Source organism: Scyliorhinus torazame, chromosome 12 (assembly GCF_047496885.1).
Source record: "Scyliorhinus torazame isolate Kashiwa2021f chromosome 12, sScyTor2.1, whole genome shotgun sequence".
NCBI classification, from domain to species: domain Eukaryota; kingdom Metazoa; phylum Chordata; class Chondrichthyes; order Carcharhiniformes; family Scyliorhinidae; genus Scyliorhinus; species Scyliorhinus torazame.
In genome coordinates this window covers 223,279,604-223,307,272 of record NC_092718.1, presented here as the reverse complement: position 1 = coordinate 223,307,272, position 27,669 = coordinate 223,279,604, and the positions used below count along the sequence as shown (strand labels likewise).

The 27,669-nt window shown below is 50.3% G+C and overlaps 1 protein-coding gene across 1 annotated transcript in view; it reads right to left on the bottom strand.

Moving 5' to 3' along the window:
* The window catches only part of lrrc75a (leucine rich repeat containing 75A), an 83,017-nt gene extending 55,803 nt beyond the window's left edge, over window positions 1-27,214 (bottom strand). Inside the window, exon 1 of the mRNA XM_072470001.1 lies at window positions 26,284-27,214. Coding sequence (XP_072326102.1) covers window positions 26,284-26,541 — 258 coding nt within the window. The 5' untranslated portion in view covers window positions 26,542-27,214. The remainder of the gene's footprint in view (window positions 1-26,283) is intronic.
* Between the last annotated feature and the right edge of the window lie 455 nt (window positions 27,215-27,669).

Here is a 27,669-nt window from a genome sequence, read left to right as displayed (position 1 = left end):
GACTTTCTCTTAGCTGTGTAGTGTAGTTCAAATTTAACTTCAGGTTTAAGTCATGGCAGGAGAGCTCAGACCCGTGTCATGCTCCTCTTGTGAGATGTGGCAAGTCAGGGACCCTTCTGGTGTCCCTGACTCCTTCATCTGCAAGAAGTGTGTCCAACTGCAGCTCCTGTTAGACCGCTTGACGGCTCTGGAGCTGCGGATGGACTCACTTTGGAGCATCCGCGATGCTGAGTAAGTTGTGGATAGCACATTCAGTGAGTTGGTCACACCGCAGATTAAAATTACTGAGGCAGATAGGGAAAGGGTGACCAACAGACAGAGGAAGAGTAGGAAGGCAGTGCAGGGATCCCCTGCGGTCATCTCCCTCCAAAACAGATTTACCGTTTTGGAAACTGTTGGGGGAGATGGCTCACCAGGGGAAGGTGGCAGCAGCCAGGTTCATGGCACCGTGGCTGGCTCTGCTGCACAGAAGGGCGGGAAAAAGAGTGGCAGAGCTATAGTGATAGGGGATTCAATTGTAAGGGGAATAGACAGGCGTTTCTGCGGACGCAAACGAGAATCCAGGTTGGTATGTTGCCTCCCTGGTGCAAGGATCAAGGATGTCTCGGAGCGGCTGCAGGGCATTCTGGAGGGGGAGGGTGAACAGCCAGCTGTCGTGGTGCATATAGGCACCAACGACATAGGTAAAAAACGGGATGAGGTCCTACAAGCTGAATTTAGGGAGTTAGGAGTTAAACTAAAAAGTAGGACCTCCAAGGTAGTAATCTCAGGATTGCTACCAGTGCCACGTGATAGTCAGAGTAGGAATGACAGGATAGCTAGGATGAATACGTGGCTTGAGAGATGGTGCAAGAGGGAGGGTTTCAAATTCCTGGGACATTGGGACCGATTCTGGGGGAGGTGGGACCTGTACAAATCGGACGGTCTGCATCTGGGTGGGACCGGAACCAATGTTCTCGGGGGGGTGTTTGCTAGTGCAGTTGGGGAGGGTTTAAACTAATGTGCCAGGGGGATGGGAACCGATGTAGGAAGTCAGTGGGGACAGAAACAAAAGGCAGGAAGGGAGAGTGTGTAAAGCATGACCAGAGAAAGCAGGGCAGAGAGCAAGGAAGGTCTACATTAAACTGCATTTATTTCAATGCAAGGGGCCTGACGGGCAAAGCGGATGAACTCAGGGCATGGATGGGCACATGGGACTGGGATATTATAGCTATGACTGAAACATGGCTAAGGGAGGGGCAGGACTGGCAGCTCAATGTTCCGGGGTACAGAAAGGATAGAACAGGAGGTAAGAGAGGAGGGGGAGTGGCATTTTTGATTAGGGAGAACATCACAGCAGTACTTAGAGGGGATATATCCGAGGGTTCGCCCACTGAGTCTATATGGGTGGAACTGAAAAATAAGAAGGGAGAGATCACCTTGGTAGGACTGTACTACAGGCCCCCAAATAGTCAGCGGGAAATTGAGGAGCAAATATGTAAGGAGATTACAGATAGCTGCAAGAATAATAGGGTGGTAGTAGTAGGGGACTTTAACTTTCCCAACATTGACTGGGACAGCCATAGCATTAGGGGCTTGGATGGAGGGAAATTTGTTGAGTGTATTCAGGAGGAATTTCTCATTCAGTATGTGGATGGACCGACTAGAGAGGGGGCAAAACTTGACCTCGTCTTGGGAAATAAGGAAGGGCAAGTGACAGAAGTGCTAGTGAGGGATCACTTTGGGACAAGTGACCATAATTCCATTAGTTTTAAGATAGCTATGGAGAATGATAGGTCTGGCCCAAGAGTTAAAATTCTTAATTGGGGCAAGGCCAATTTTGATGGTATCAGACAGGAACTTGCAGAGGTAGATTGGGGGAGACTATTGGCAGACAAAGGGACGGCTGGTAAATGGGAGGCTTTTAAAAATGTGTTAACCAGGGTGCAGGGTAAGCACATTCCCTTTAGAGTGAAGGGCAAGGCTGGTAGAAGTAGGGAACCCTGGATGACTCGAGATATTGAGACTCTGGTCAAAAAGAAGAAGGAGGCATATGACGTACATAAGCAACTGGGATCAAGTAGATCCCTTGAAGAGTATAGAGATTGTCGAAATAGAGTTAAGAGGGAAATCAGGAGGGCAAAAAGGGGACATGAAATTGCTTTGGCAAATAATGCAAGGGAGAATCCAAAGAGATTCTACAGATACATAAAGGGGAAAAGAGTAACTAGGGACAGAGTAGGGCCTCTTAAGGATCAACAAGGGCATCTATGTGCAGAGCCACAAGAGTTGGGTGAGATCCTGAATGAATATTTCTCATCGGTATTCACGGTGGAGAAAGGCATGGATGTTAGGAAACTAAGGGAAATAAATAGTGATGTCTTGAGAAGTGTGCATATTACAGACGAGGAGGTGCTGGAAGTCTTAAAGCGCATCAAGGTAGATAAATCCCCGGGACCTGATGAAATGTATCCCAGGATGTTGTGGGAGGCTAGGGAGGAAATTGCGGGTCCCCTAACCGAGATATTTGAATCATCGGCAGCCACAGGTGAGGTGCCTGAAGATTGGAGAGTGGCGAATGTTGTGCCCTTGTTTAAGAAGGGCAGCAGGGAAAAGCCTGGGAACTACAGACCGGTGAGCCTAACGTCTGTAGTAGGTAAGTTGCTAGAAGGTATTCTGAGAGACAGGATCTACAAGCATTTAGAGAGGCAAGGACTGATTCGGGGCAGTCAGCATGGCTTTGTGCGTGGAAAATCATGTCTCACAAATTTGATTGAGTTTTTTGAGGGAGTGACCAAGAAGGTAGATGAGGGCAGTGCAGTAGACGTTGTCTACATGGACTTTAGCAAAGCCTTTGACAAGGTACCGCATGGTAGGTTGTTGCAGAAGGTTAAAGCTCACGGGATCCAGGGTGAGGTTGCCAATTGGATTCAAAATTGGCTGGACGACAGAAGGCAGAGGGTGGTTGTAGAGGGTTGTTTTTCAAACTGGAGGCCTGTGACCAGTGGTGTGCCTCAGGGATCGGTGCTGGGTCCACTGTTATTTGTGATTTATATTAATGATTTGGATGAGAATTTAGGAGGCATGGTTAGTAAGTTTGCAGATGACACCAAGATTGGTGGCACAGTGGATAGTGAAGAAGGTTATCTAGGATTGCAACGGGATCTTGATCAATTAGGCCAGTGGGCCGACGAATGGCAGATGGAGTTTAATTTAGATAAATGTGAGGTGATGCATTTTGGCAGATCGAATCAGGCCAGGACCTACTCAGTTAATGGTATGGCGTTGGGGAGAGTTATAGAACAAAGAGATCTAGGAGTACAGGTTCATAGCTCCTTGAAGGTGGAGTCGCAGGTGGACAGGGTGGTGAAGAAGGCATTCGGCATGCTTGGTTTCATTGGTCAGAACATTGAATATAGGAGTTGGGACGTCTTGTTGAAGTTGTACAAGACATTGGTACGGCCACACTTGGAATACTGTGTGCAGTTCTGGTCACCCTATTATAGAAAGGATATTATTAAACTAGAAAGAGTGCAGAAAAGATTTACTAGGATGTTGCCGGGACTTGATGGTTTGAGTTATAAGGAGAGGCTGGATAGACTGGGACTTTTTTCCCTGGAGCGTAGGAGGCTTAGGGGTGATCTTATAGAGGTCTATAAAATAATGAGGGGCATAGATAAGGTAGATAGTCAACATCTTTTCCCAAAGGTAGGGGAGTCTAAAACTAGAGGGCATTGGTTTAAGGTGAGAGGGGAGAGATTCAGAAGGGCAATTTCTTCACTCAGAGGGTAGTGAGTGTCTGGAATGGGCTGCCAGAGGTAGTAGTAGAAGCGGGTACAATTGTGTCTTTCAAAAAGCATTTAGATGGTTACATGGGTAAGATGGGTATAGAGGGTTATGGGCCAAGTGCGGGCAACTGGGACTAGCTTAATGGTAAAAAACTGGGCGGCATGGACTGGTTGGGCCGAAGGGCCTGTTTCCATGCTGTAAACTTCTATGATTCTATGATTCTATGATTCTTTAAGGGGAGAGGAGTACCGAGGAATAGCTGACACTTTGGAATAAAATCATGTTTTTAAAAAATGAGAGGACGGCATGTGGCGCCGTGGTTAGCACAGGGACTGCGGTGCTGAGGACCCGGGTTCGAATCCTGGCCCTGGGTCACTGTCCGTGTGGAGTTCGCACATTCTCCCCATGGTCTGCGAGGGTTTCACCCCCACAACCCAAAGATGCGCAGGTTAGGTGGATTGGCCACGCTAAATTGCCCCTTAATTGGGAAAAAAAAATTTGGTACTCTAAAAAAAAATTTTTTAAACCCTGAGAAACAGGAAGGTTACAGAAATTTATAAAAAGACTAAAACGTTTACTTGGAGATATGTTGGAAGAGACTGGCCGGAATTCTACGCTCGTTGTGATTCACTATTTCCGCCGGCAGCGCACTCCTGCTTGCCAGGGGCTGTCCCGTTGGCGTGGGGTGGTTACAATGGGAAATCCCATTGACAAGCGGCAGGAAGATAGAATCCCACCGCCAGCGAACGGTGCGCGTCCGAGAAACACACAGCTGGGGACCTGAGAATCTCGCCCACTGTCTTTCCTGTGCAATAGTTTGGTCAGGTTATAAAATAAATTGCAATCGAGACAAATAAGGACAATCGTTTTATTGCAACATTAGGTGGAGCCTCACAATCTGTCCCTGAACAAACTCTGGGGAACGGCTGTCTCCTGTAATTTTGCTCATTACTAACAGTCAATGTGACCTGGAGATCTGTTCAGTAACACAAGGACGGTGATGCACAGAAAGTGACCAGAGAGGGCATTGGTGACACTGCAGAAACTGTGAGCAGCATTCTATTAATACGCAAATATCCTGGAGCGGATCACAGCTGGATCCCGCTGGGATGGAGCACGTATAATGTCAGGAGCAAGCAAGCTGAACGATGGGGTGATTTGTTGCTATAGTACCAACATCCAGACTTACATTAGCCCTGACCCAGCAGCTGCGAGGGTTAATTCCAGCCCTATCAGTTCATCAATATATAGTGGCAACAAACAAAAAAATACCGAATCCGAGACTTATACTAAAACATTGGAAGTTCATGAGTTACATAACACACACATATCCCAATTTACATTAAACATCCTGTGTCTATTCTATTGGTAATAACCCCTGGGTATAGTACCGGCAAATATGGTATTGTACACATTATTGCAAATAGCGGGCCCTGTGTATTTTATAGAGAATAATAGCACCTGTGTATATTATAGACAATAACAGTCCCTGTGTATATTATAGAGAATAACAGTCTCTGTGTATATTATAGAGAATAACAGTCTCTGTGTATATTATAGAGAATAACAGTCTCTGTGTATATTATAGAGAATAACAGTCTCTGTGTATATTATAGAGAATATATATAGGATGGCACTTGACTCATCGATCGACAGTTCCAACGCGCCACAGCGAAAAACCGCACCGACCTCCTCAGAAGACAAACATGGGACACAACCGACAGAATACCCTTCGTCGTCCAGTACTTCCCCGGAGCGGAGAAACGACGTCATCTTCTTCACAGCCTTCAACACGTCATTGATGACGATGAACATCTTGCCAAGGTCATCCCCACAGCCCCACTACTTGCCTTCAAACAACCGCGCAACCTCAAACAAACCATTGTTTGCAGCAAACTACCCAGTCTTCAGAACAGTGACCACGACACCACACAACCCTGTCATGGTAATCTCTGCAAGACGTGCCAGATCATCAACATGGATACCACTATTACACGTGAGAACACCACCCACCAGGTACGCGGTACATACTCGTGCGACTCAGCCAACGTTGTCTACCTCATACGCTGCAGGAAAGGATGTCCTGAAGTGTGGTACATTGGCGAGACCATGCAGACGCTGCGACAACGAATGAACGGACATCGCGCGACAATCACCAGGCAGGAATGTTCCCTTCCAGTCGGGGAACACTTCAGCAGTCAAGGGCATTCAGCCTCTGATCTCCGGGTAAGCGTTCTCCAAGGCGAGCATCGCCGAGCAGAAACTTATAGCCAGGTTCTGCACACATGAGTGCAGCCTGAACCGGGACCTGGGATTCATGTCGCATTACATTCATCCCCCACCATCTGGCCTGCGAAATCCTACCAACTGTCCTGGCTTGACACAATTCACACCTCTTTAACCTGGGGTTACCCCATCTCTGGATCTGTAAAGATTTAATCACCTGCTAATGGTCGCATTCCAAGCATTGTTTGGCATCTTTGAATTTGTCTATATATATGTTTCTGGGACATACCTCTTCATTCACCCGAGGAAGGAGCAGCGCTCCGAAAGCTAGTGACATCGAAACAAGCCTGTTGGACTTTAACCTGGTGTTGTAAGACTTCGTATTATAGAGAATAACAGTCTCTGTGTATGTTATTGAGAATAACAGTCTCTGTGTATATTATAGAGAATAACAGTCTCTGTGTATATTATAGAGAATAACAGTCCCTGTGTATATTATAGAGAATAACAGTCCCTGTGTATATTATAGAGAATAACAGCCCCTGTGTATATTATAGAGAATAACAGCCTCTGTGTATATTATAGAGAATAACAGCCTCTGTGTATATTATGGAAAATAACAGTCTCTGTGTATATTATAGAGAATAACAGCCCCTGTGTATATTATAGAGAATAACAGTCCCTGTGTATATTATAGAGAATAACAGCCCCTGTGTATATTATAGAGAATAACAGTCCCTGTGTATATTATAGAGAATAACAGCCTCTGTGTATATTATAGAGAATGACAGTCTGTGTGTATATTATAGAGAATAACAGCCTCTGTGTATATTATAGAGAACAACAGTCCCTGTGTATATTATAGAGAACAACAGTCCCTGTGTATATTATAGAGAACAACAGTCCCTGTGTATATTATAGAGAATAACAGTCCCTGTGTATATTATAGAGAACAGCAGTCCCTGTGTATATTATAGAGAACAGCAGTCCCTGTGTATATTATAGAGAACAGCAGTCCCTGTGTATATTATAGAGAACAGCAGTCCCTGTGTATATTATAGAGAACAGCAGTCCCTGTGTATATTATAGAGAACAGCAGTCCCTGTGTATATTATAGAGAACAGCAGTCCCTGTGTATATTATAGAGAACAGCAGTCCCTGTGTATATTATAGAGAACAGCAGTCCCTGTGTATATTATAGAGAACAGCAGTCCCTGTGTATATTATAGAGAACAGCAGTCCCTGTGTATATTATAGAGAACAGCAGTCCCTGTGTATATTATAGAGAACAGCAGTCCCTGTGTATATTATAGAGAACAGCAGTCCCTGTGTATATTATAGAGAACAGCAGTCCCTGTGTATATTATAGAGAACAGCAGTCCCTGTGTATATTATAGAGAACAGCAGTCCCTGTGTATATTATAGAGAACAGCAGTCCCTGTGTATATTATAGAGAACAGCAGTCCCTGTGTATATTATAGAGAACAGCAGTCCCTGTGTATATTATAGAGAACAGCAGTCCCTGTGTATATTATAGAGAACAGCAGTCCCTGTGTATATTATAGAGAACAGCAGTCCCTGTGTATATTATAGAGAACAGCAGTCCCTGTGTATATTATAGAGAACAGCAGTCCCTGTGTATATTATAGAGAACAGCAGTCCCTGTGTATATTATAGAGAACAGCAGTCCCTGTGTATATTATAGAGAACAGCAGTCCCTGTGTATATTATAGAGAACAGCAGTCCCTGTGTATATTATAGAGAACAGCAGTCCCTGTGTATATTATAGAGAACAGCAGTCCCTGTGTATATTATAGAGAACAGCAGTCCCTGTGTATATTATAGAGAACAGCAGTCCCTGTGTATATTATAGAGAACAGCAGTCCCTGTGTATATTATAGAGAACAGCAGTCCCTGTGTATATTATAGAGAACAGCAGTCCCTGTGTATATTATAGAGAACAGCAGTCCCTGTGTATATTATAGAGAACAGCAGTCCCTGTGTATATTATAGAGAACAGCAGTCCCTGTGTATATTATAGAGAACAGCAGTCCCTGTGTATATTATAGAGAACAGCAGTCCCTGTGTATATTATAGAGAACAGCAGTCCCTGTGTATATTATAGAGAACAGCAGTCCCTGTGTATATTATAGAGAACAGCAGTCCCTGTGTATATTATAGAGAACAGCAGTCCCTGTGTATATTATAGAGAACAGCAGTCCCTGTGTATATTATAGAGAACAGCAGTCCCTGTGTATATTATAGAGAACAGCAGTCCCTGTGTATATTATAGAGAACAGCAGTCCCTGTGTATATTATAGAGAACAGCAGTCCCTGTGTATATTATAGAGAACAGCAGTCCCTGTGTATATTATAGAGAACAGCAGTCCCTGTGTATATTATAGAGAACAGCAGTCCCTGTGTATATTATAGAGAACAGCAGTCCCTGTGTATATTATAGAGAACAGCAGTCCCTGTGTATATTATAGAGAACAGCAGTCCCTGTGTATATTATAGAGAACAGCAGTCCCTGTGTATATTATAGAGAACAGCAGTCCCTGTGTATATTATAGAGAACAGCAGTCCCTGTGTATATTATAGAGAACAGCAGTCCCTGTGTATATTATAGAGAACAGCAGTCCCTGTGTATATTATAGAGAACAGCAGTCCCTGTGTATATTATAGAGAACAGCAGTCCCTGTGTATATTATAGAGAACAGCAGTCCCTGTGTATATTATAGAGAACAGCAGTCCCTGTGTATATTATAGAGAACAGCAGTCCCTGTGTATATTATAGAGAACAGCAGTCCCTGTGTATATTATAGAGAACAGCAGTCCCTGTGTATATTATAGAGAACAGCAGTCCCTGTGTATATTATAGAGAACAGCAGTCCCTGTGTATATTATAGAGAACAGCAGTCCCTGTGTATATTATAGAGAATTATTGTGCACATCTTGTGGTAAACAGAACCAGTGGATATAATAATGCTGATGAGAAAATATGTGATACCTGGGGGGTGAGTGATGTGAAACATTTATCAGCAACAGGAATGAGGTCTTGTGATTATTTGTGAGACTGCAGAAGTGCGAGAGCTGCATTCAATCCAGCCAAGTGCTTGGAATTAGTCACGTGGTCCCTTTGCTTTCAGATAAACACAGAATAATATTTGTGTTATTCTGAGGCTATTGTGTTATTGAGGCTAGAAATAGGAAGATAGAGCAGCTAAACACGTGGCTAAACAGCTGGTGTAGGAGGGAGGGTTTCCATTATCTGGACCACTGGGAGCTCTTCCGGGGCAGGTGTGACCCGTATAAGAAGGACGGGTTGCATCTAAACCGGAGAGGCATAAATATCCTGGCCGCGAGGTTTGCTAGTGTCACACGGGAGGGTTTAAACTAGTATGGCAGGGGGGTGGGCACGGGAGCAATAGGTCAGAAGGTGAGAGCATTGAGGGAGAACTAGGGAATAGGGACAGTGTGGCTCTGAGGCAGAGCAGACAGGGAGAAGTTGCTGAACACAGCGGGTCTGGTGGCCTGAAGTGCATATGTTTTAATGCAAGGAGCATTACGGGTAAGGCAGATGAACTTAGAGCTTGGATTAGTACTTGGAACTATGATGTTGTTGCCATTACAGAGACCTGGTTGAGGGAAGGGCAGGATTGGCAGCTAAACATTCCAGGATTTAGATGTTTCAGGCGGGATAGAGGGGGATGTAAAAGGGGAGGTGGAGTTGCGCTACTTGTTCGGGAGAATATCACAGCTGTACTGCGAGAGGACACCTCAGAGGGCAGTGAGGCTATATGGATAGAGATCAGGAATAAGAAGGGTGCAGTCACAATGTTGGGGGTATACTACAGGCCTCCCAACAGCCAGCGGGAGATAGAGGAGCAGATAGGTAGACAGATTTTGGAAAAGAGTAAAAACAACAGGGTTGTGGTGATGGGAGACTTCAACTTCCCCAATATTGACTGGGACTCACTTAATGCCAGGGGCTTAGACGGGGCGGAGTTTGTAAGGAGCATCCAGGAGGGCTTCTTAAAACAATATGTAGACAGTCCAACTAGGGAAGGGGCGGTACTGGACCTGGTATTGGGGAATGAGCCCGGCCAGGTGGTAGATGTTTCAGTAGGGGAGCATTTCGGTAACAGTGACCACAATTCAGTAAGTTTTAAAGTACTGGTGGACAAGGATAAGAGTGGTCCGAGGATGAATGTGCTAAATTGGGGGAAGGCTAATTATAACAATATTAGGCGGGAACTGAAGAACATAGATTGGGGGCGGATGTTTGAGGGCAAATCAACATCTGACATGTGGGAGGCTTTCAAGTGGCAGTTGAAAGGAATACAGGACCGGCATGTTCCTGTGAGGAAGAAAGATAAATACGGCAATTTTCGGGAACCTTGGATGACGAGTGATATTGTAGGCCTCGTCAAAAAGAAAAAGGAGGAATTTGTCAGGGCTAAAAGGCTGGGAACAGACGAAGCCTGCGTGGAATATAAGGAAAGTAGGAAGGAACTTGAGCAAGGAGTCAGGAGGGCTAGAAGGGGTCACGAAAAGTCATTGGCAAATAGGGTTAAGGAAAATCCCAAGGCTTTTTACACGTACATAAAAAGCAAGAGGGTAGCCAGGGAAAGGGTTGGCCCACTGAAGGATAGGCAAGGGAATCTATGTGTGGAGCCAGAGGAAATGGGCGAGGTACTGAATGAATACTTTGCCTCAGTATTCACCAAAGAGAAGGAATTGGTAGATGTTGAGTCTAGAGAAGGGGGTGTAGATAGCCTGGGTCACATTGTGATCCAAAAAGACGAGGTGTTGGGTGTCTTAGAAAATATTAAGGTAGATAAGTCCCCAGGGCCTGATGGGATCTACCCCAGAATACTGAAGGAGGCTGGAGAGGAAATTGCTGAGGCCTTGACAGAAATCTTTGGATCCTCGCTGTCTTCAGGGGATGTCCCGGAGGACTGGAGAATAGCCAATGTTGTTCCTCTGTTTAAGAAGGGTAGCAAGGATAATCCCGGGAACTACAGGCCGGTGAGCCTTACTTCAGTGGTAGGGAAATTACTGGAGAGAATTCTTCGAGACAGGATCTACTCCCATTTGGAAGCAAATGGATGTATTAGTGAGAGGCAGCACGGTTTTGTGAAGGGGAGGTCGTGTCTCACTAACTTGATAGAGTTTTTCGAGGAGGTCACTAAGATGATTGATGCAGGTAGGGCAGTAGATGTTGTCTATATGGACTTCAGTAAGGCCTTTGACAAGGTCCCTCATGGTAGACTATTACAAAAGGTGAAGTCACACGGGATCAGGGGTGAGCTGGCAAGGTGGATACAGAACTGGCTAGGCCATAGAAGGCAGAGAGTAGCAATGGAGGGATGCTTTTCTAATTGGAGGGCTGTGACCAGTGGTGTTCCACAGGCATCAGTGCTGGGACCTTTGCTCTTTGTAGTATATATAAATGATTTGGAGGAAAATGTAACTGGTCTGATTAGTAAGTTTGCAGACGACACAAAGGTTGGTGGAATTGCGGATAGCGATGAGGACTGTCGTAGGATACAGCAGGATTTAGATTGTCTGGAGACTTGGGCGGAGAGATGGCAGGTGGAGTTTAATCCGGACAAATGTGAGGTAATGCATTTTGGAAGGTCTAATGCAGGTAGGGAATATACAGTGAATGGTAGAACCCTCAAGAGTATTGAAAGTCAAAGAGATCTAGGAGTACAGGTCCACAGGTCATTGAAAGGGGCAACACAGGTGGAGAAGGTAGTCAAGAAGGCATACAGCATGCTTGCCTTCATTGGCCGGGGCATTGAGTATAAGAATTGGCAAGTCATGTTGCAGCTGTATAGAACCTTAGTTAGGCCACACTTGGAGTATAGTGTTCAATTCTGGTTGCCACACTACCAGAAGGATGTGGAGGCTTTAGAGAGGGTGCAGAAAAGATTTACTAGAATGTTGCCTGGTATGGAGGGCATTAGCTATGAGCAGCGGTTGAATAAACTCGGTTTGTTCTCACTGGAACGAAGGAGGTTGAGGGGAGACCTGATAGAGGTATACAAAATTATGAGGGGCATAGACAGAGTGGATAGTCAGAGGTTTTTCCCCAGGGTAGAGGGGTCAATTACTAGGGGGCATAGGTTTAAGGTGAGAGGGGCAAGGTTTAGAGTAGATGTACGAGGCAAGTTTTTTACGCAGAGGGTAGTGGGTGCCTGGAACTCGCTACCGGAGGAGGTGGTGGAAGCAGGGACGATAGGGACATTTAAGGGGCATCTTGACAAATATATGAATAGGATGGGAATAGAAGGATACGGACCCAGGAAGTGTAGAAGATTGTAGTTTAGTCGGGCAGCATGGTCGGCACGGGCTTGGAGGGCCGAAAGGCCTGTTCCTGTGCTGTACATTTCTTTGCTCTTTGTTCTAATATGGCAATGTACTCTGAGACTCTATCAGGCTGATTTAATGTAGCATTAATGGTTCAGCAATAATCCTACAGTTGTGATCAAGGGAGCTCAGGGTTCAGTGTCCCCAGTCACTCAACAGCTCTGCAGTGAATCCATCCAACACTAAACAGTTTCACAATTTATTATTACTATTTATTTCAAGACAAAGATTTGCTGAATTGTTTTTACATTGCCACATATATGACAGCGCTATTAATGCCACGAGATAACCGTGAACATTTCCACACCTGCACCAAGAGGCCGATGGTTCAGACGCTTGAAACAACTGGGGCGGGATTCTCCAACCCCCCCTGCCGGGTCGGAGAATCGCCGGGGTCTGGCGTGAATCCCGCCCCCGCCGGTTGCCGAATTCTCTGGCACCGGATATTCGGCGGGGGTGGGAATCGCGCCACGCCGCTTGGCGGCCCCCCCCCCCCCCCCCCCTCCCCGGCGATTCTCCGGCCCGTGATGGGCCGAAGTCCCGCTGCTGAAATGCCTGTCCCGCCGACGAGAATCAAACCACCTCTCTTACTGGCAGGACAAGGCGGCGCGGGCGGGCTCTGGGGTCCTCGGGGGGGGGGGGGGGGTGATCTGGCCCCGGGGGGTGCCCCCACGGGTGGGCCTGTGCCGTGGGGGCACTCTTTTCCTTCCGCCTTCGCCATGGTCTCCACTATGGCGGAGGCGGAAGAGACCCCCTCCACTGCGCATGCGCGGGGATGCTGCGAGCGACCACTGACGCTCCCGCGCATGCGCCGCCCGGCAAAGTCAGTTTCGCGCCAGCTGGTGGGGCACCAAAGGCGTTTCCCGCCAGATGGCGGGGCGGAAATCAGTCCGGCGCGGGCCTAGCCCCTCAAGGTTAGGGCTCGGCCCCTCAAGATGTGGAGGACTCTGCACCTTTGGGGCTGCGCGATGCTGGACTGATTCGCGCCGTTTTTGGCGCCGGTCGGCGGACATCGCACCGATTGCGGAGAATCCCACCCCTGACGATTGGAGCTCTGTCTCAAAATTCCTAAATGGTATCCGATGGGTTGGGATGTGTTATGTAAAGGTGCCCACAGCCCACATCATGAGTACTCTGGGAGCTCACATAATCCCTCTTATTTTCTCTTTCGATTTCACGAAGATAGTCACAGCTATAGAAGGAGCATTCACGGTGAAGCCTCTGAGACAGTCAAGCATCCCGAGAATCTTTCCACTGCTTCATACTGCCCTCTGGGAGAGGGCACTTGGAGGGTCAGTACTGAGGGAGTGCTGCACTGTCAGAGGGTCAGTACAGAGGGAGTGCCGCACTGTCAGAGGGTCAGTACTGAGGGAGCGCCGCATTGTCAGAGGGTCAGTACTGAGGGAGCGCCGCACTGTCAGAGGGTCAATACTGAGGGAGCGCTGCACTGTCAGAGGGTCAGTACTGAGGGAGTGCTGCACTGTCAGAGGGTCAGTACTGAGGGAGTGCTGCACTGTTAGAGGGTCAGTACTGAGGGAGTGCTGCACTGTCAGAGGGTCAGTACTGAGGGAGTGCTGCACTGTCAGTGGGTCAGTACTGAGGGAGTGCTGCACTGTCAGAGGGTCAGTACTGAGGGAGTGCTGCACTGTCAGTGGGTCAGTACTGAGGGAGTGCTGCACTGTCAGAGGGTCAGTACTGAGGGAGTGCTGCACTGTCAGAGGGTCAGTACTGAGGGAGTGCTGCACTGTCAAAGGGTCAGTACTGAGGGAGTGCCGCACTGTCAGAGGGTCAGTACTGAGGGAGTGCTGCACTGAAATGAAATGAAATGAAAATTGCTTATTGTCACAAGTAGGCTTCAAATGAAGTTCCTGTGAAAAGCCCCTCGTGGCCACATTCCGGCGCCTGTTCGGGGAGGCTGGTACGGGAAATGAACCGTGCTGCTGGCCTGCCTTGGTCTGCTTTAAAAGCCAGCGATTTAGCCCAGTGTGCTAAACCAGCCCCTATGTAAGAGGGTCATACACTGTCAGAGGGGCAACCCTTCAGAACAGATGCAAAACCTGTCACTTCAGTTGGACGAAAAGCAGGGATTTTCAACTGTGCAGCATTCCTCAACACACACCATTGAAATTTAGAGTAATTGGCTTGTTTCACTCTTAACTGGTCTGCCTGCTGTTTTTGGGATCCTGCTGTGCGGCTGCGATATAAAGCTTTCACTGAACTTCAATGCAAGACAGTTTATGTGAAATAGTTTGTGGTGTGGCAAGGTGCTGTACAGGAGATGTTCATTTATGGTACAGTTATAGAATCTTGCACAATTAGGCTCGAGAATCTTAACACTGTTGATTAAACAAGGACTCATTCGTTTGAAGAAACAGGAAATGGAGTGTCAAAAGGCTGGGCTCAGGTAGGGGCAGTACCACAGGGGCCCCTGTTTAGAGAGGAAAATAAATATGACAGATAGCATGCTGAGTGCTGTCTGCTACCATAGGCTCTAGCCAAGAATACAAGTGTAGCCCAAGAATGGACAGCGGTGATGCCCCAGTAGTGGAACAGCTGGCCAACAGCCAATAACTAAGTGCACGCATGACGACTGGGCACAGGGGAACGATACTGGTGAGTGGCTGGACCATGGTTCAGTTACATTTGTTCTCAGAATGTGGGCAGTCCCTGGCAAGGTTGGTATGTATTACCCAGTTCCTTCTTGAGAAGGAAGCAATGAGTCTATTATTGTCAGGAGGGAAGAACCTGAGAGAGAGAAAGGAAAGTAAAGGGCAGAAGAGAAAGCTTAAATTTCAGCTTCTATTCACAACAAGCATTTCCTATAATGGGTGAAGCACAATTCTTGTGGCAATAGTGTCAAAATCATTGGTAATTATAGTGTTAAGGTTTAATGGTGTTAAACAAGTGATGGGTATTTGTACACCTAGAAATGGAAATAGCTGGGGCACGAGCTGGAAGAGTGTTGACTCTGTACTGTCAATAAATTGTGCAAGGGAAGACTCTCTGTCTTAGTTTTGATCTCACCAATTGGCTTGTAACTTTTCAACAAATAGCTCCGTTAGATGGGGTGGCACGGTGGCACAGTGGTTAGCACTGCTGCCTGAGAGCGCCAGGGATCCGGGTTCGATTCCAACCCCAAATTGCCTCTTAGGGTGGGGTTGCAGGAAAAGGACGGGGATTGGACCTAGGTAGTGTGGCCGTTCGAAGTGTTGGTGCAGCATCGATGGGCCAAATGGTCTTCTTCTGCACTGTAGGTTCTATTGTATGATTCTATGAGAGCTCATCGAGGCGAGCAGTGCAAGGCCACACAAGGATCGCAGTTTCAGGTCACCGACAGACACTTTATTCTTTCTCAGGAAGGAATCAAATCAGCTTAACAGGAGCTGAAGTTTGCAGACAAAGACAACATTTAGGACAAATAGATTCCATTACTTAGTCCTAAACTCCTGCCAAGGGTGATTAGGAAGGTGCCTGAAGTAAGTGGTGTACATAGCTCAGCATATTATTGTCACAATGGAAGAGTAAAACCCATGTGCAGGAGTCTGGCTTCATGCTTCAAGAGCAAAGTTCTTGGGTTAATTTCCAGATAGATAGAATTGAAAAGCAGCTTTGAAAAGTTTGATGTTAGATTTGTCTCAAACCTTGGTTGGACCACATTTGGGAATACTCTGCACAGTTCTAGCTTCTAGCACAGAGAAGGTGCAGAAATTGGATTTACAAGGATAATAACAAGATTGAGAGGTTATAACTATCAGGAATGATTAGACAGACTGGGGCTCTTTATTTAGACATGGGGAAAATGGAATTTACAGCCAGGCTATTAACACAATTGTTTAAATAGTCGTACAGAGTTGATAAGGTGCTGCTAGGGTCTCGTGGTGGGAATGGATTCAGGAAAGGCGAAAGATTCCAGACTTTTCCATCTGCTGCTCCACATGGAATCCTGGAGCAAGTACAAAGGCCATAAACACAACCAAATATTCTCAAATCCAGGATTTTTCCATTTTGTTGTTTAAATAGCAAACACCATTGGGACAGAGATATATTCAGAGTTCCCTGCCCTCAAAGACGACGCTCCAATATAAATGTGGCAGTGTAATATCCCACCAATGACAACATGATCTCCTGCAGGCAGCAGAATTGTTCCTTCCCTGAGCATTTTTTATTATTCATTTATGATGTTATGACCCTGGACCGAAACCCAACATTTGTTAGGATCCTGGACGAGGAAAGGATACTTCACCCCAGGAGCGATTACCCTGACCAATAGGTATCTTTTATGTTGAAAAAAAAACTTGTGTTAATAGCCTGGCTGTGAATTCAATTTTTCCTATGTCTAAATAAAGAGCCCCAGTCTGTCTAATCATTCCTGATAGTTATAACCTCTCAATCTTGTTATTATCTTTGTAAATCCCATTTCTGCACCGTCTCTGTGCCCCTACATCCATTTTACAATGTGGAAGCTAGAAGTAGTGCAGAGTATTCCCAAATGTGGTCCGACCAAGGTTTGATACAAATCTAACATAAAAGTTTGGTGACGTAGTCGTTAGTGCTGCTGCCTCACAGCGCCGAGGACCCGGGTTCGATCCCGGGCCAGGGTCACTGTCCGTGGAGTTTGCACATTCTCCCCGTGTCTGCGGGGGTCTCACCCCCACAACCCAAAGATGTGCAGGGTAGGTGGATTGGCCACGCTAAATTGTCCCTTAATTGGAAAAAATGAATTGGGTACACTAACTTTATTTTCAAAATCTTTAAATTTAAACACAGAATTAATTACATTAAGATCAAAGAAATAGCTTTACAATTAACAGTTAAACAGTTTTTAAATAAAAGGAAGAAACTTGAACATGCTGAGCTGGATCCTCTGTTTCAGTGGCTAAGTGCCGGCTGAAATGGAGAATTTGCGGGCGTTTTATGACACCAAAATCAACGGCGAATCCTCATCGATTCCGGCACCGGTGAGGGGATAGCAGCAGCGGCTCCCGTGCCAAAAACGTCCAGAGAATGGCCGGGTCCCTGGCCGGGCATGCGAATGGCGATGACCTGCAGCGGTCGCACTGGCATGGCGCCGGCCGCGCGTGGACCTGACCTGCAAAATACGACCCCACAGGCCACCCCCCAGCAGTCCCCAGCCCTCGCGGAAGCCCTTCAGGCCAGCAGCACAGCTCCCAGCCGAGTGTGTCGGCGCTGGACACAGTCCCCGGTTGCCACGCCGGGTTCCCGACCGCTCAGACCATACGTCAACCGCGCGGTCGGGAACTCGGCCCATCGGGGCAGAGCATCATTGGAGGGCCTTCCGATGACGCGCCAATGCTGTTTCAACGGTGTGCGGCACGATAATGCCATTTCGGAGGGGGTGGAGATTTGAGAACTGCCGTCAAACTGGCGCCACCCCCAATTTGGTCATCAGAAGGGATTCTCCGCCCGATCGCCGATTACGATATCGGCGTCGGGCAACTGAGAATCCTGCCCACTACCTACACCTGCCACTGATGCCAATTAAGCAACCCAATACAGTTCAAATGCCACTTATGAATAAAGTTAACACACAGGTTACTTGCTTAGTTGTGTAGAGACTTTTGGAGAGAGTTCCTTTCAAGAACAGATCGAGTACACTTCTCATAGACCAAACAGCATTTGGCAAAACTGTTGTTCAGCTTAAAATCCTATGACACACAGCAAAACTACAGTCAGACCTGGCTTCTCGCATTAATTACATTATCGGCACCCCACCAAGTTCCATGACCTGCTTAGGTAGGACTAAACACAATCCCTCAAATTATCTACATTCTGGGGAATCTCCAGCAATCAAATCGTTATTCCATTAGCCCTTTATGTGTGACCAAGTAATTGGTTGAAATGAATGACTACTTCACCTTATATGGCTTCTCAATTACAGCTTTAGTAAACACACTGCTTGTAGTATTTTAAACCAGGGGTTTTAATAGCATTACTGCCACAGAATATAAAATATAATATATATCAATTTCAACACCATACCTTTTCTCCTTGCAGCACTTAGAGAATATAACAGTACCCTCAATGTGAAGATGGGACTTCACCTCTACAAGGACTGTTGTGTGGTCATTCTTACCAATACTGACATGTCTCGGGGCATCTGCGGCAGACTGGTTGGTGAGGTTGAGGTCAAGTACATTTTCCCTCTTGTTAGATCTCTCACGACCTGCCGCAGTCCAATTTTCAGCTATGTGCTTTAGGACCTGGCCAGCTCGGTCTGTGGTGGTACATAGGACATACAGTGCAGAATGTGGGCGGTATGTGGTAATCAGCAGGAGGTTTCCCATGTTTGCCGTTGTCATTTTCGCTTCCTAGTTTGATTCTCGGTGGTCCGCCCGGTTTCATTCCTTTTTCTTCTATTTGTGGCAATCAAACACAATTGAGTGGCTAGGCCAAATCAACCTCATTGCTGTGAACCTGGAGTCACATGTAGGCCAGACCAGGTAAGGACGGCAGATTTCCCTCCCTAAAGGACATTAGTGAACTAGGTGGGTTTTTACAACAACCAACAATGTGTTCACGGCCATCAAACCTTTAATTCCAGATACTTTATTGAGTTTTTAAAAATTCCATCATCTGCCATGGTGGGATTCGATCCCAGGTCCCCAGAGCATTACCCTGGATCTCTGGATTACTAGTCAAGTGACAATACCATTACACCACAACCTCCTTCCAACATGTCCATAAACTACACGTGCAAAGTCACGTGGGTTAATGTCTCATTCAGGCAGTGGGAGGCCATATGTGTTAATACGATTGAGACTCGGACCAAGAACCTGCAAAATCAGGGCAACACAAGATGAAAGTTCAGGGAGATGTCTTTCTTACAAAAAAACACGAGCTGACTAACACCTTAACACATCGAGGACAGATACAGCACAGGGTTAGATACAGAGTAAAGCTCCCTCTACACTGCCCCCAGCAAACATTCCCAGGACAGGTACAGCACAGGGTTAGATACAGAGTGAAGCTCCCTCTACACTGTCCCCATCAAACACTCCCAGGACAGGAACAGCACGGGGTTAGATACAGAGTAAAGCTCCCTCTACACTGTCCCCATCAAACACTCCCAGGACATGTACAGCACAGGGTTAGATACAGGGTGAAGCTCCCTCTACGCCGCCCCCATCAAACACTCCCAGGACAGGTACAGCACAGGGTTAGATACAGAGTAAAGCTCCCTCTACACTGTCCCCATCAAACACTCCCAGGACAGGTACAGCACAGGGTTAGATATAGAGTAAAGCTCCCTCTACGCCGCCCCCATCAAACACTCCCAGGACAGGTACAGCACGGGGTTAGATACAGAGTAAAGCTCCCTCTACACTGTCCCCATCAAACACTCCCAGGACAGGTACAGCACGGGGTTAGATACAGAGTAAAGCTCCCCCTACACTGTCCCCATCAAACACTCCCAGGACAGGTATGGTAGGGGATTAGCCACACATACAGAGTAAAGCCGTGTCTCCAACAATGTGCATCTTCATCAGCCCTAGCATGAAACAGAGAAATGTTTCCATCCTTCAAAGTGGGACTGAATGGAAAAGCCAAGGTCCAGAGGTGAAAGATGAATGTTTCATTCAGTTGATTTGTTCTATTCTCAGTCCCCTCTCCTATTCTCCATCCAGCCTCTGCTGGAACCTGGCTTCAACTGGGGATGAAACAGCTGTGAAATATTTGCTCCTGCTTCATGCCATAAACTAACCCACTGAAATTCACATTGGAGGCCGGCACCAGGACAATGGGAACATTCAGCACCCACTGGACCGTACCACGGAAGGTTGTGCGCTCAGGAGGGAAGCTGTTTGTTGCTCCTGTTGTTATCCCTGAGGAATATCCTGCTTTTCTGGACATTGCTGATTTATTTCCTCCCACGGTAACTGGCCATGTTGGCACCTATAAACAAACACTGCAAGTTCACACCAAAATCAGCTACCTCAGCATGGGTACAGGGGTCACAACGCAGCACATTCTGCTCTGACATTTCCATCGCAGTCTTGCTGCCAGTTTATTTCCGTCAAGTGCCTATTCAATTTCCTTCTGAGTTCATTGATTGTTTCCGCTTCCACCACCCTCGTAGACAATGGGCGGGAATCTCCATCCCGCCAGCCCCGGTTTCTGGCGCGGCGCGCTCCCTCCGGCAGCGGGAATCTCCATCCCGCCAGCCCCGGTTTCTGGCACGGCGCGCTCCCCCAGGCAGCGGGATTCTCCGTCCCGCCAGCCCCGGTTTCTGGCACGGCGCGCTCCCCCAGGCAGCGGGATTCTCCGTCCCGCCAGCCCCGGTTTCTGGCACGGCGCGCTCCCCCAGGCAGCGGGATTCTCCGTCCCGCCAGCCCTGGTTTCTGGCACGGCAGCTCCCACCGGCAGCGGGATTCTCCGTCCTGCACGCCCCGGCGTGCTCCCTCCAGCAGCGGGAATCTCCGTCCCGCCAGCCCCGGTTTCTGGCACGGCGCGCTCCCTCCGGCAGCGGGATTCTCCATCCCGCCAGCCCCGGTTTCTGGCACGGCGCGCTCCCCCAGGCAGCGGGATTCTCCGTCCCGCCAGCCCCGGTTTCTGGCACGGCGCGCTCCCCCAGGCAGCGGGATTCTCCGTCTCGCCAGCCCCGGTTTCTGGCACGGCGCGCTCTCCCAGGCAGCGGGATTCTCCGTCCCGCCAGCCCTGGTTTCTGGCACGGCAGCTCCCACCGGCAGCGGGATTCTCCGTCCTGCACGCCCCGGCGCGCTCCCTCCGGCAGCGGGAATCTCCGTCCCGCCAGCCCCGGTTTCTGGCACGGCGCGCTCCCCCAGGCAGCGGGATTCTCCGTCCCGCCAGCCCCGGTTTCTGGCACGGCGCGCTCCCTCCGGCAGCGGGAATCTCCGTCCCGCCAGCCCCGGTTTCTGGCACGGCGCGCTCCCCCAGGCAGCGGGATTCTCCGTCCCGCCAGCCCTGGTTTCTGGCACGGCGCGCTCCCACCGGCAGCGGGATTCTCCGTCCCGCCAGCCCCGGTTTCTGGCACGGCGCGCTCCCCCAGGCAGCGGGATTCTCCGTCCCGCCAGCCCTGGTTTCTGGCACGGCGCGCTCCCACCGGCAGTGGGTTTCTCCGTCCTGCATGCCCCGGTTTCTGGCACGGCGCGCTCCCACCGGCAGCGGGATTCTCCGTCCTGCATGCCCTGGTTTCTGGCACGGCGCGCTCCCTCCGGCAGCGGGAATCTCCATCCCGCCAGCCCCGGTTTCTGGCACGGCGCGCTCCTGTCGGCAGCGGGATTCTCCGTCCCGCCAGCCCCGGTTTCTGGCACGGCGCGCTCCCCCAGGCAGCGGGATTCTCCGTCCCGCCAGCCCCGGTTTCTGGCACGGCGCACTCCCTCCAGCAGCGGGATTCTCCATCCCGCCAGCCCCGGTTTCTGGCACGGCGCGCTCCCCCAGGCAGCGGGATTCTCCGTCCCGCCAGCCCCGGTTTCTGGCACAGCGCGCTCCCTCCGGCAGCGGGAATCTCCGTCCCGCCAGCCCCGGTTTCTGGCACGGCGCGCTCCCCCAGGCAGCGGGATTCTCCGTCCCGCCAGCCCTGGTTTCTGGCACGGCGCGCTTCCACCGGCAGCGGGATTCTCCGTCCTGCATGCCCCGGTTTCTGGCACGGCGCGCTCCCACCGGCAGCGGGATTCTCCATCCTGCACGCCCCAGTTTCTGGCATGGCGCGCTCACCCAGGCAGCGGGATTCTCCATCCCGCCAGCCCCGGTTTCTGGCACGGCGCGCTCCCCCAGGCAGCGGGATTCTCCGTCCCGCCAGCCCCGGTTTCTGGCACGGCGCGCTCTCCCAGGCAGCGGGATTCTCCGTCCCGCCAGCCCTGGTTTCTGGCACGGCAGCTCCCACCGGCAGCGGGATTCTCCGCCCTGCACGCCCCGGCGCGCTCCCTCCAGCAGCGGGAATCTCCGTCCCGCCAGCCCCGGTTTCTGGCACGGCGCGCTCCCCCAGGCAGCGGGATTCTCCGTCCCGCCAGCCCCGGTTTCTGGCACGGCGCGCTCCCTCCAGCAGCGGGATTCTCCGTCCCGCCAGCCCCGGTTTCTGGCACGGCGCGCTCTCCCAGGCAGCGGGATTCTCCGTCCTGTCAGCCCTGGTTTCTGGCACGGCAGCTCCCACCGGCAGCGGGATTCTCCGTCCTGCACGCCCCGGCGCGCTCCCTCCAGCAGCGGGAATCTCCGTCCCGCCAGCCCCGGTTTCTGGCACGGCGCCCTCCCCCAGGCAGCGGGATTCTCCGTCCCGCCAGCCCCGGTTTCTGGCACGGCGCGCTCCCCCAGGCAGCGGGATTCTCCGACCCGCCAGCCCCGGTTTCTGGCACGGCGCGCTCCCTCCAGCAGCGGGATTCTCCATCCCGCCAGCACCGGTTTCTGGCACGGCGCGCTCCCTCCAGCAGCGGGATTCTCCGTCCCGCCAGCCCCGGTTTCTGGCACGGCGCGCTCCCCCAGGCAGCGGGATTCTCCGTCCCGCCAGCCCCGGTTTCTGGCACGGCGCGCTCCCTCCAGCAGCGGGATTCTCCATCCCGCCAGCCCCGGTTTCTGGCACGGCGCGCTCCCCCAGGCAGCGGGATTCTCCGTCCCGCCAGCCCCGGTTTCTGGCACGGCGCGCTCCCTCCGGCAGCGGGAATCTCCGTCCCTACCAGCCCCGGTTTCTGGCACGGCGCGCTCCCCCAGGCAGCGGGATTCTCCGTCCCGCCAGCCCTGGTTTCTGGCACGGCGCGCTCCCACCGGCAGCGGGATTCTCCGTCCTGCATGCCCTGGTTTCTGGCACGGCGCGCTCCCTCCGGCAGCGGGAATCTCCATCCCGCCAGCCCCGGTTTCTGGCGCGGCGCGCTCCCTCCGGCAGCGGGAATCTCCATCCCGCCAGCCCCGGTTTCTGGCACGGCGCGCTCCCCCAGGCAGCGGGATTCTCCGTCCCGCCAGCCCCGGTTTCTGGCACGGCGCGCTCCCCCAGGCAGCGGGATTCTCCGTCCCGCCAGCCCCGGTTTCTGGCACGGCGCGCTCCCTCCAGCAGCGGGAATCTCCGTCCCGCCAGCCCCGGTTTCTGGCACGGCGCGCTCCTGCTGGCAGTGGGATTCTCCGTCCTGTCAGCCCCGGTTTCTGGCACGGCGCGCTCCCACCGGCAGCGGGATTCTCCGTCCTGCCAGCCCCGGTTTCTGGCACGGCGCGCTCCTGCCGGCAGTAGGATTCTCCGTCCCGCCAGCTGGCCAATGGGGTCACTGTGGCCACCTCACGCCGTTGGGAAACCCGTGGGCACGGGTGCGCTGCCGGTGAAGCGGAGGATCCCGCTGAGGGAGAATCCCGCAGAATGTGTTCCAGGTCATAACAAAAGTTATTCTTCACCACCCCCCACATCTTTTGCTTAAAACCTTATGCCTGTGGTCCACCTCGTCCTTGTACCGTCAGCTAATGGAAATAGTCCTTTGTCCAAAATCTAAATCTGTTATCATCTGGTACACCTTTATCAAATTTCCCCTCTACCTCCTTTGCTCCAAGGAGAATGATCCTAGCTTCTCAAACCTAACTTTTCCACATGAAGCCCCCACCCAGCCCTGGAAGCATTCTAGTAAATCTGCTGTGCACCTCTCAAGGATTCGCACATCCATCCTGAAATGCGGTGATCAGAACTGGAGCCAATACTCTAATGGTGGCTTAACCAGAGTTCTATAAAGGTTCAAGATAACCTCCTGGTTTATGTACTCAATGCCACTATTTGTGTAGCTCAAGCTCCCATACACTTTGCTAATTGCACTCACTCAATATGTCCTACCACCTTCAAAGATTCATGCAAAAGCACCCCAAGTCCCTCCATCCCGCCATATTTAGTCTTGATATCCTCTCCTTACCTCTCCTTAAGGGCAGCACGGTAGCATTGTGGATAGCACAATTGCTTCACAGCTCCAGGGTTCCAGGTTCGATTCCGGCTTGGGTCACTGTCTGTGCGGAGTCTACACATCCTCACCGTGTGTGCGTGGGTTTCCTCCGGGTGCTCCGGTTTCCTCCCACAGTCCAAAGATGTGCAGGTTAGGTGGATTGGCCATGGTAAATTGCCCTTAGTCTCCAAAATTGCCCTTAGTGTTGGGTGGGGTTACTGGGTTATGGGAATAGGGTGGAGGTGTTGACCTTGGGTAGGGTGCTCTTTCCAAGAACCGGTGCAGACTCGATGGGCTGAATGGCCTCCTTCTGCACTGTAAATTCTATGAATCTTACCCCTTCTGTCATCTCACAATCCTGTGTATTAAATTCCATCTTTCACTTATCTACCTGTTCTAATGTTTTAAATGTGTTCCTGCGATGGGAGTGCCGGGCAGCCTGGTGGCGCAGTGGGTTAGCACTGCTGCCTCACGGCGCCGGGTTTGATCCCGGCCCCGGGTCATTGTCCGTGTGGAGTTTGCACATTCTCCCCGTGTCTACGTGGGTTTCGCCCCCACAACCCAAAAAGATGTGCAGGGTAGGTGGATTGGCCACGCTAAACTGCCCCTTAATTGGAAAAAAAATTGGGTACTCTAAATTTATTTTAAAAAGTGATGCGAATGTCTCTGGCAAGGCCAGCATTTACTGTCCATCACTTGAGAATGTGCTGGTGGCCACCTTTTTGAAAAATTGCATGTCCTGATAGGCCATTACAGAGGACAGTGAAGACTCAACCACATTGCTGTGCGTCAGCACTCGGACGGTGGACATTCTCCCCTACAGAGAGAAGGTCATTGGTGAACCAGAGGGTTTTAACAATAATCCGGTAGCTCCATGATCATTATTAATGGAATTAGCACTTTATCCCAGATGTAGTAACTGATTGAATTTACAATCTCCCAGCTGCCATGGTCAGATTTGAACTTGTGTATCTGGGACATTAATCCAGGCCTCTGGATTACTCGCTCAGTAACATTACCGCTACATGGCTGACCTCACTGCCCGGGCCTCAGTAGATGGTCTGCATCAAGACTGTGCACCACTCTTCCCAGTTTGGCATCATCAACAAATTTTGAATTTTTACTCTATATTCCAATATTCAAGTCATTTGTATATAATTTGAAAAAGTGGTGGTCTTCGTACTGACCCCTGGGGAAAACACGATCTGAAAAATAACCTTTCACCACAACTTGCTATTCCATGTCCTGAATCCAATTTGCTCCAAACTAACACCGACCCTCCGATCCCATAAGTCTCAATTTTGTGACATAATGTTACTCAGAAGGTACAGCACAGAAACAGGCCATTCAGCCCAACTGGTCTCTGCTGGTCCGCACGAGTCTCCACTCATCCTATCCCCATATCCTTCTATTCCTTTTTCCCTCCTGTGTTTATCAAACATATCAGTTTCTGCTGAATTGGGAGCTATTAGTGGCTAGGGTGGGTGGGAGGATGGGCTGTGTATGCAGTTGGGAGGGCGAAAGTGAGAGGTGGGCGAGGGAGGGAGATGGGGGGGGGGGGGGTTGGGTGAGTGGATGAGTGAGGGAGGGAGGGGGTGAAGGTGAGTGAGGGTGTGAGTAAGTGAGAGGTGGGTGGTGAGTGGCAGGTGGGTGAGTGGCGGGTGGCTGAGTGAAATGAAATGAAAATCACTTGTCACAAGTAGGCTTCAAATGAAGTTACTGTGAAAAGCCCCTAGTCGCCACAGTCCGGCGCCTGTTCGGGGAGGCTGTTACGGGAATTGAACCGTGCTGCTGGCCTGCTTTAAAAGCAAGTGATTTAGCCCAGTGTGCTAAACCAAGGTGGGTGAGTGAGGGCCGGGTGAGTGAGTGAATGAGGGGTGGATGAGCGAGTGAGGGGTGAGCAAGCGAGTGTGGGAAGGACAGGTGAGGGAGTGTGAGGGCTGAGCGAGTGAGGGAGGGAGACGGACAGAGACACAGGGGACAGGGACACAGAGACACAGGGACAGAGACACAGGGACACTGCACTCACCTGTCTGAGGCTCCTCAGTAGGTTAGTTGCCTCCTGTTGCCTCCCCTGTTTGCTGAGGGTCACCATGTCCTGGATCATGCCGATCCTCCGCTGGTAGGGGGCAGGCACTGAGCTCCGGGAGCTCCTGTCCCCGGACCTGAGCACAAAGCTGGGCAGCATCTCCCCCCTCTCCCGGCCAGGGGACTTTCTCCGGCAGCTCTGCTGGGGACTGAGTGCCGGCCCTGACGGGGACCTCCCCTTGCTCTGCCTGCCTCCCATGGCCGAATTGCCAGCGAAGGTGCAGCCGCAGAGTCCGGAGCAAACTTCAGATCAGCATTGCCGTCCCCGGCAACTCCTCCTCATTGGGAATTTCGGACAGGAACATCAGCCCAGGCTCGGGATTCCTCCCAATTGCAGAGCAGCAGAGGTTGGCACCATGACTTCGGTGCTTCACATCTCGATCAGTATCGATTCCAATCGGTTACAGAAACAAGTCAAAGCAACTGATTCAGCAAATTGTTGATGAGGATTCAAGTTTGTGGATTGTGGTTGTTTTAAAAGACATTCCGGCCCGAATATCGATTAGGGTGGCGGGGGCGGGGGGATACAAAAATCTCCGGCGAGATAAATAACATCGATTATAAATCGGATGCACAAAAATACTGGAAAGGAGACCAGTGAAACAAACAGAAAGCTGCAGCTCCGGGTCCCGGGAACTGCACACACACAAAGCAATGTGCAGCTGGAGCCAAGCCTCTGCTGGTTGGAATGGCTGGGGCGGTCCACACAGGACCTGCACTCCCTCAGCCTGCACTCACTCCCTCACCCTGCACTCACCCTCCTCCCAGCCGACTGACCAGCCACCCGCCACAACAAAACAAATCAATCTTCTTGTGCTGGGGCGGGGTTTGTGTCTGTTTAACTCCTTACATGGACAGGAATAGCCAGGGATTACAGAACACACACACAGCCCACACTCTCCAGCCTGGTTTACCCTGAGAGACCTGCCATGATATAGCGCCGCTCCTGACCACAGCCTCAGCGCTTCACAGCCAATCAAGTGTTTCTGAAGTGCCATCGCTGATGTGATGTAGCAAAGGCAGCAACCTAATTGCACACAGCAAGATTCCACCAACAGCAATGTGACATTGACCAGATAATGTGGGTCAGTGGTGTTGGTTGAGGACTCCAATGAGGACTCTTATCCTGGAATGCTCCCCTGTCCACAAGAGTCAGCCCTTTGGAATTAAATACAGATAGTCCTGCTATTTTTTTTATTCTTTCACGGATATGGGTGTCACTGGCAAGGCCGGCCTTTGTTGCTCATCCCGAATAGCCCTTGAACTGAGTTTCTTGCTGGACCATTTCCGAGGCCAGCACCCACATTGCAGTGGTTCTGGAGTCACG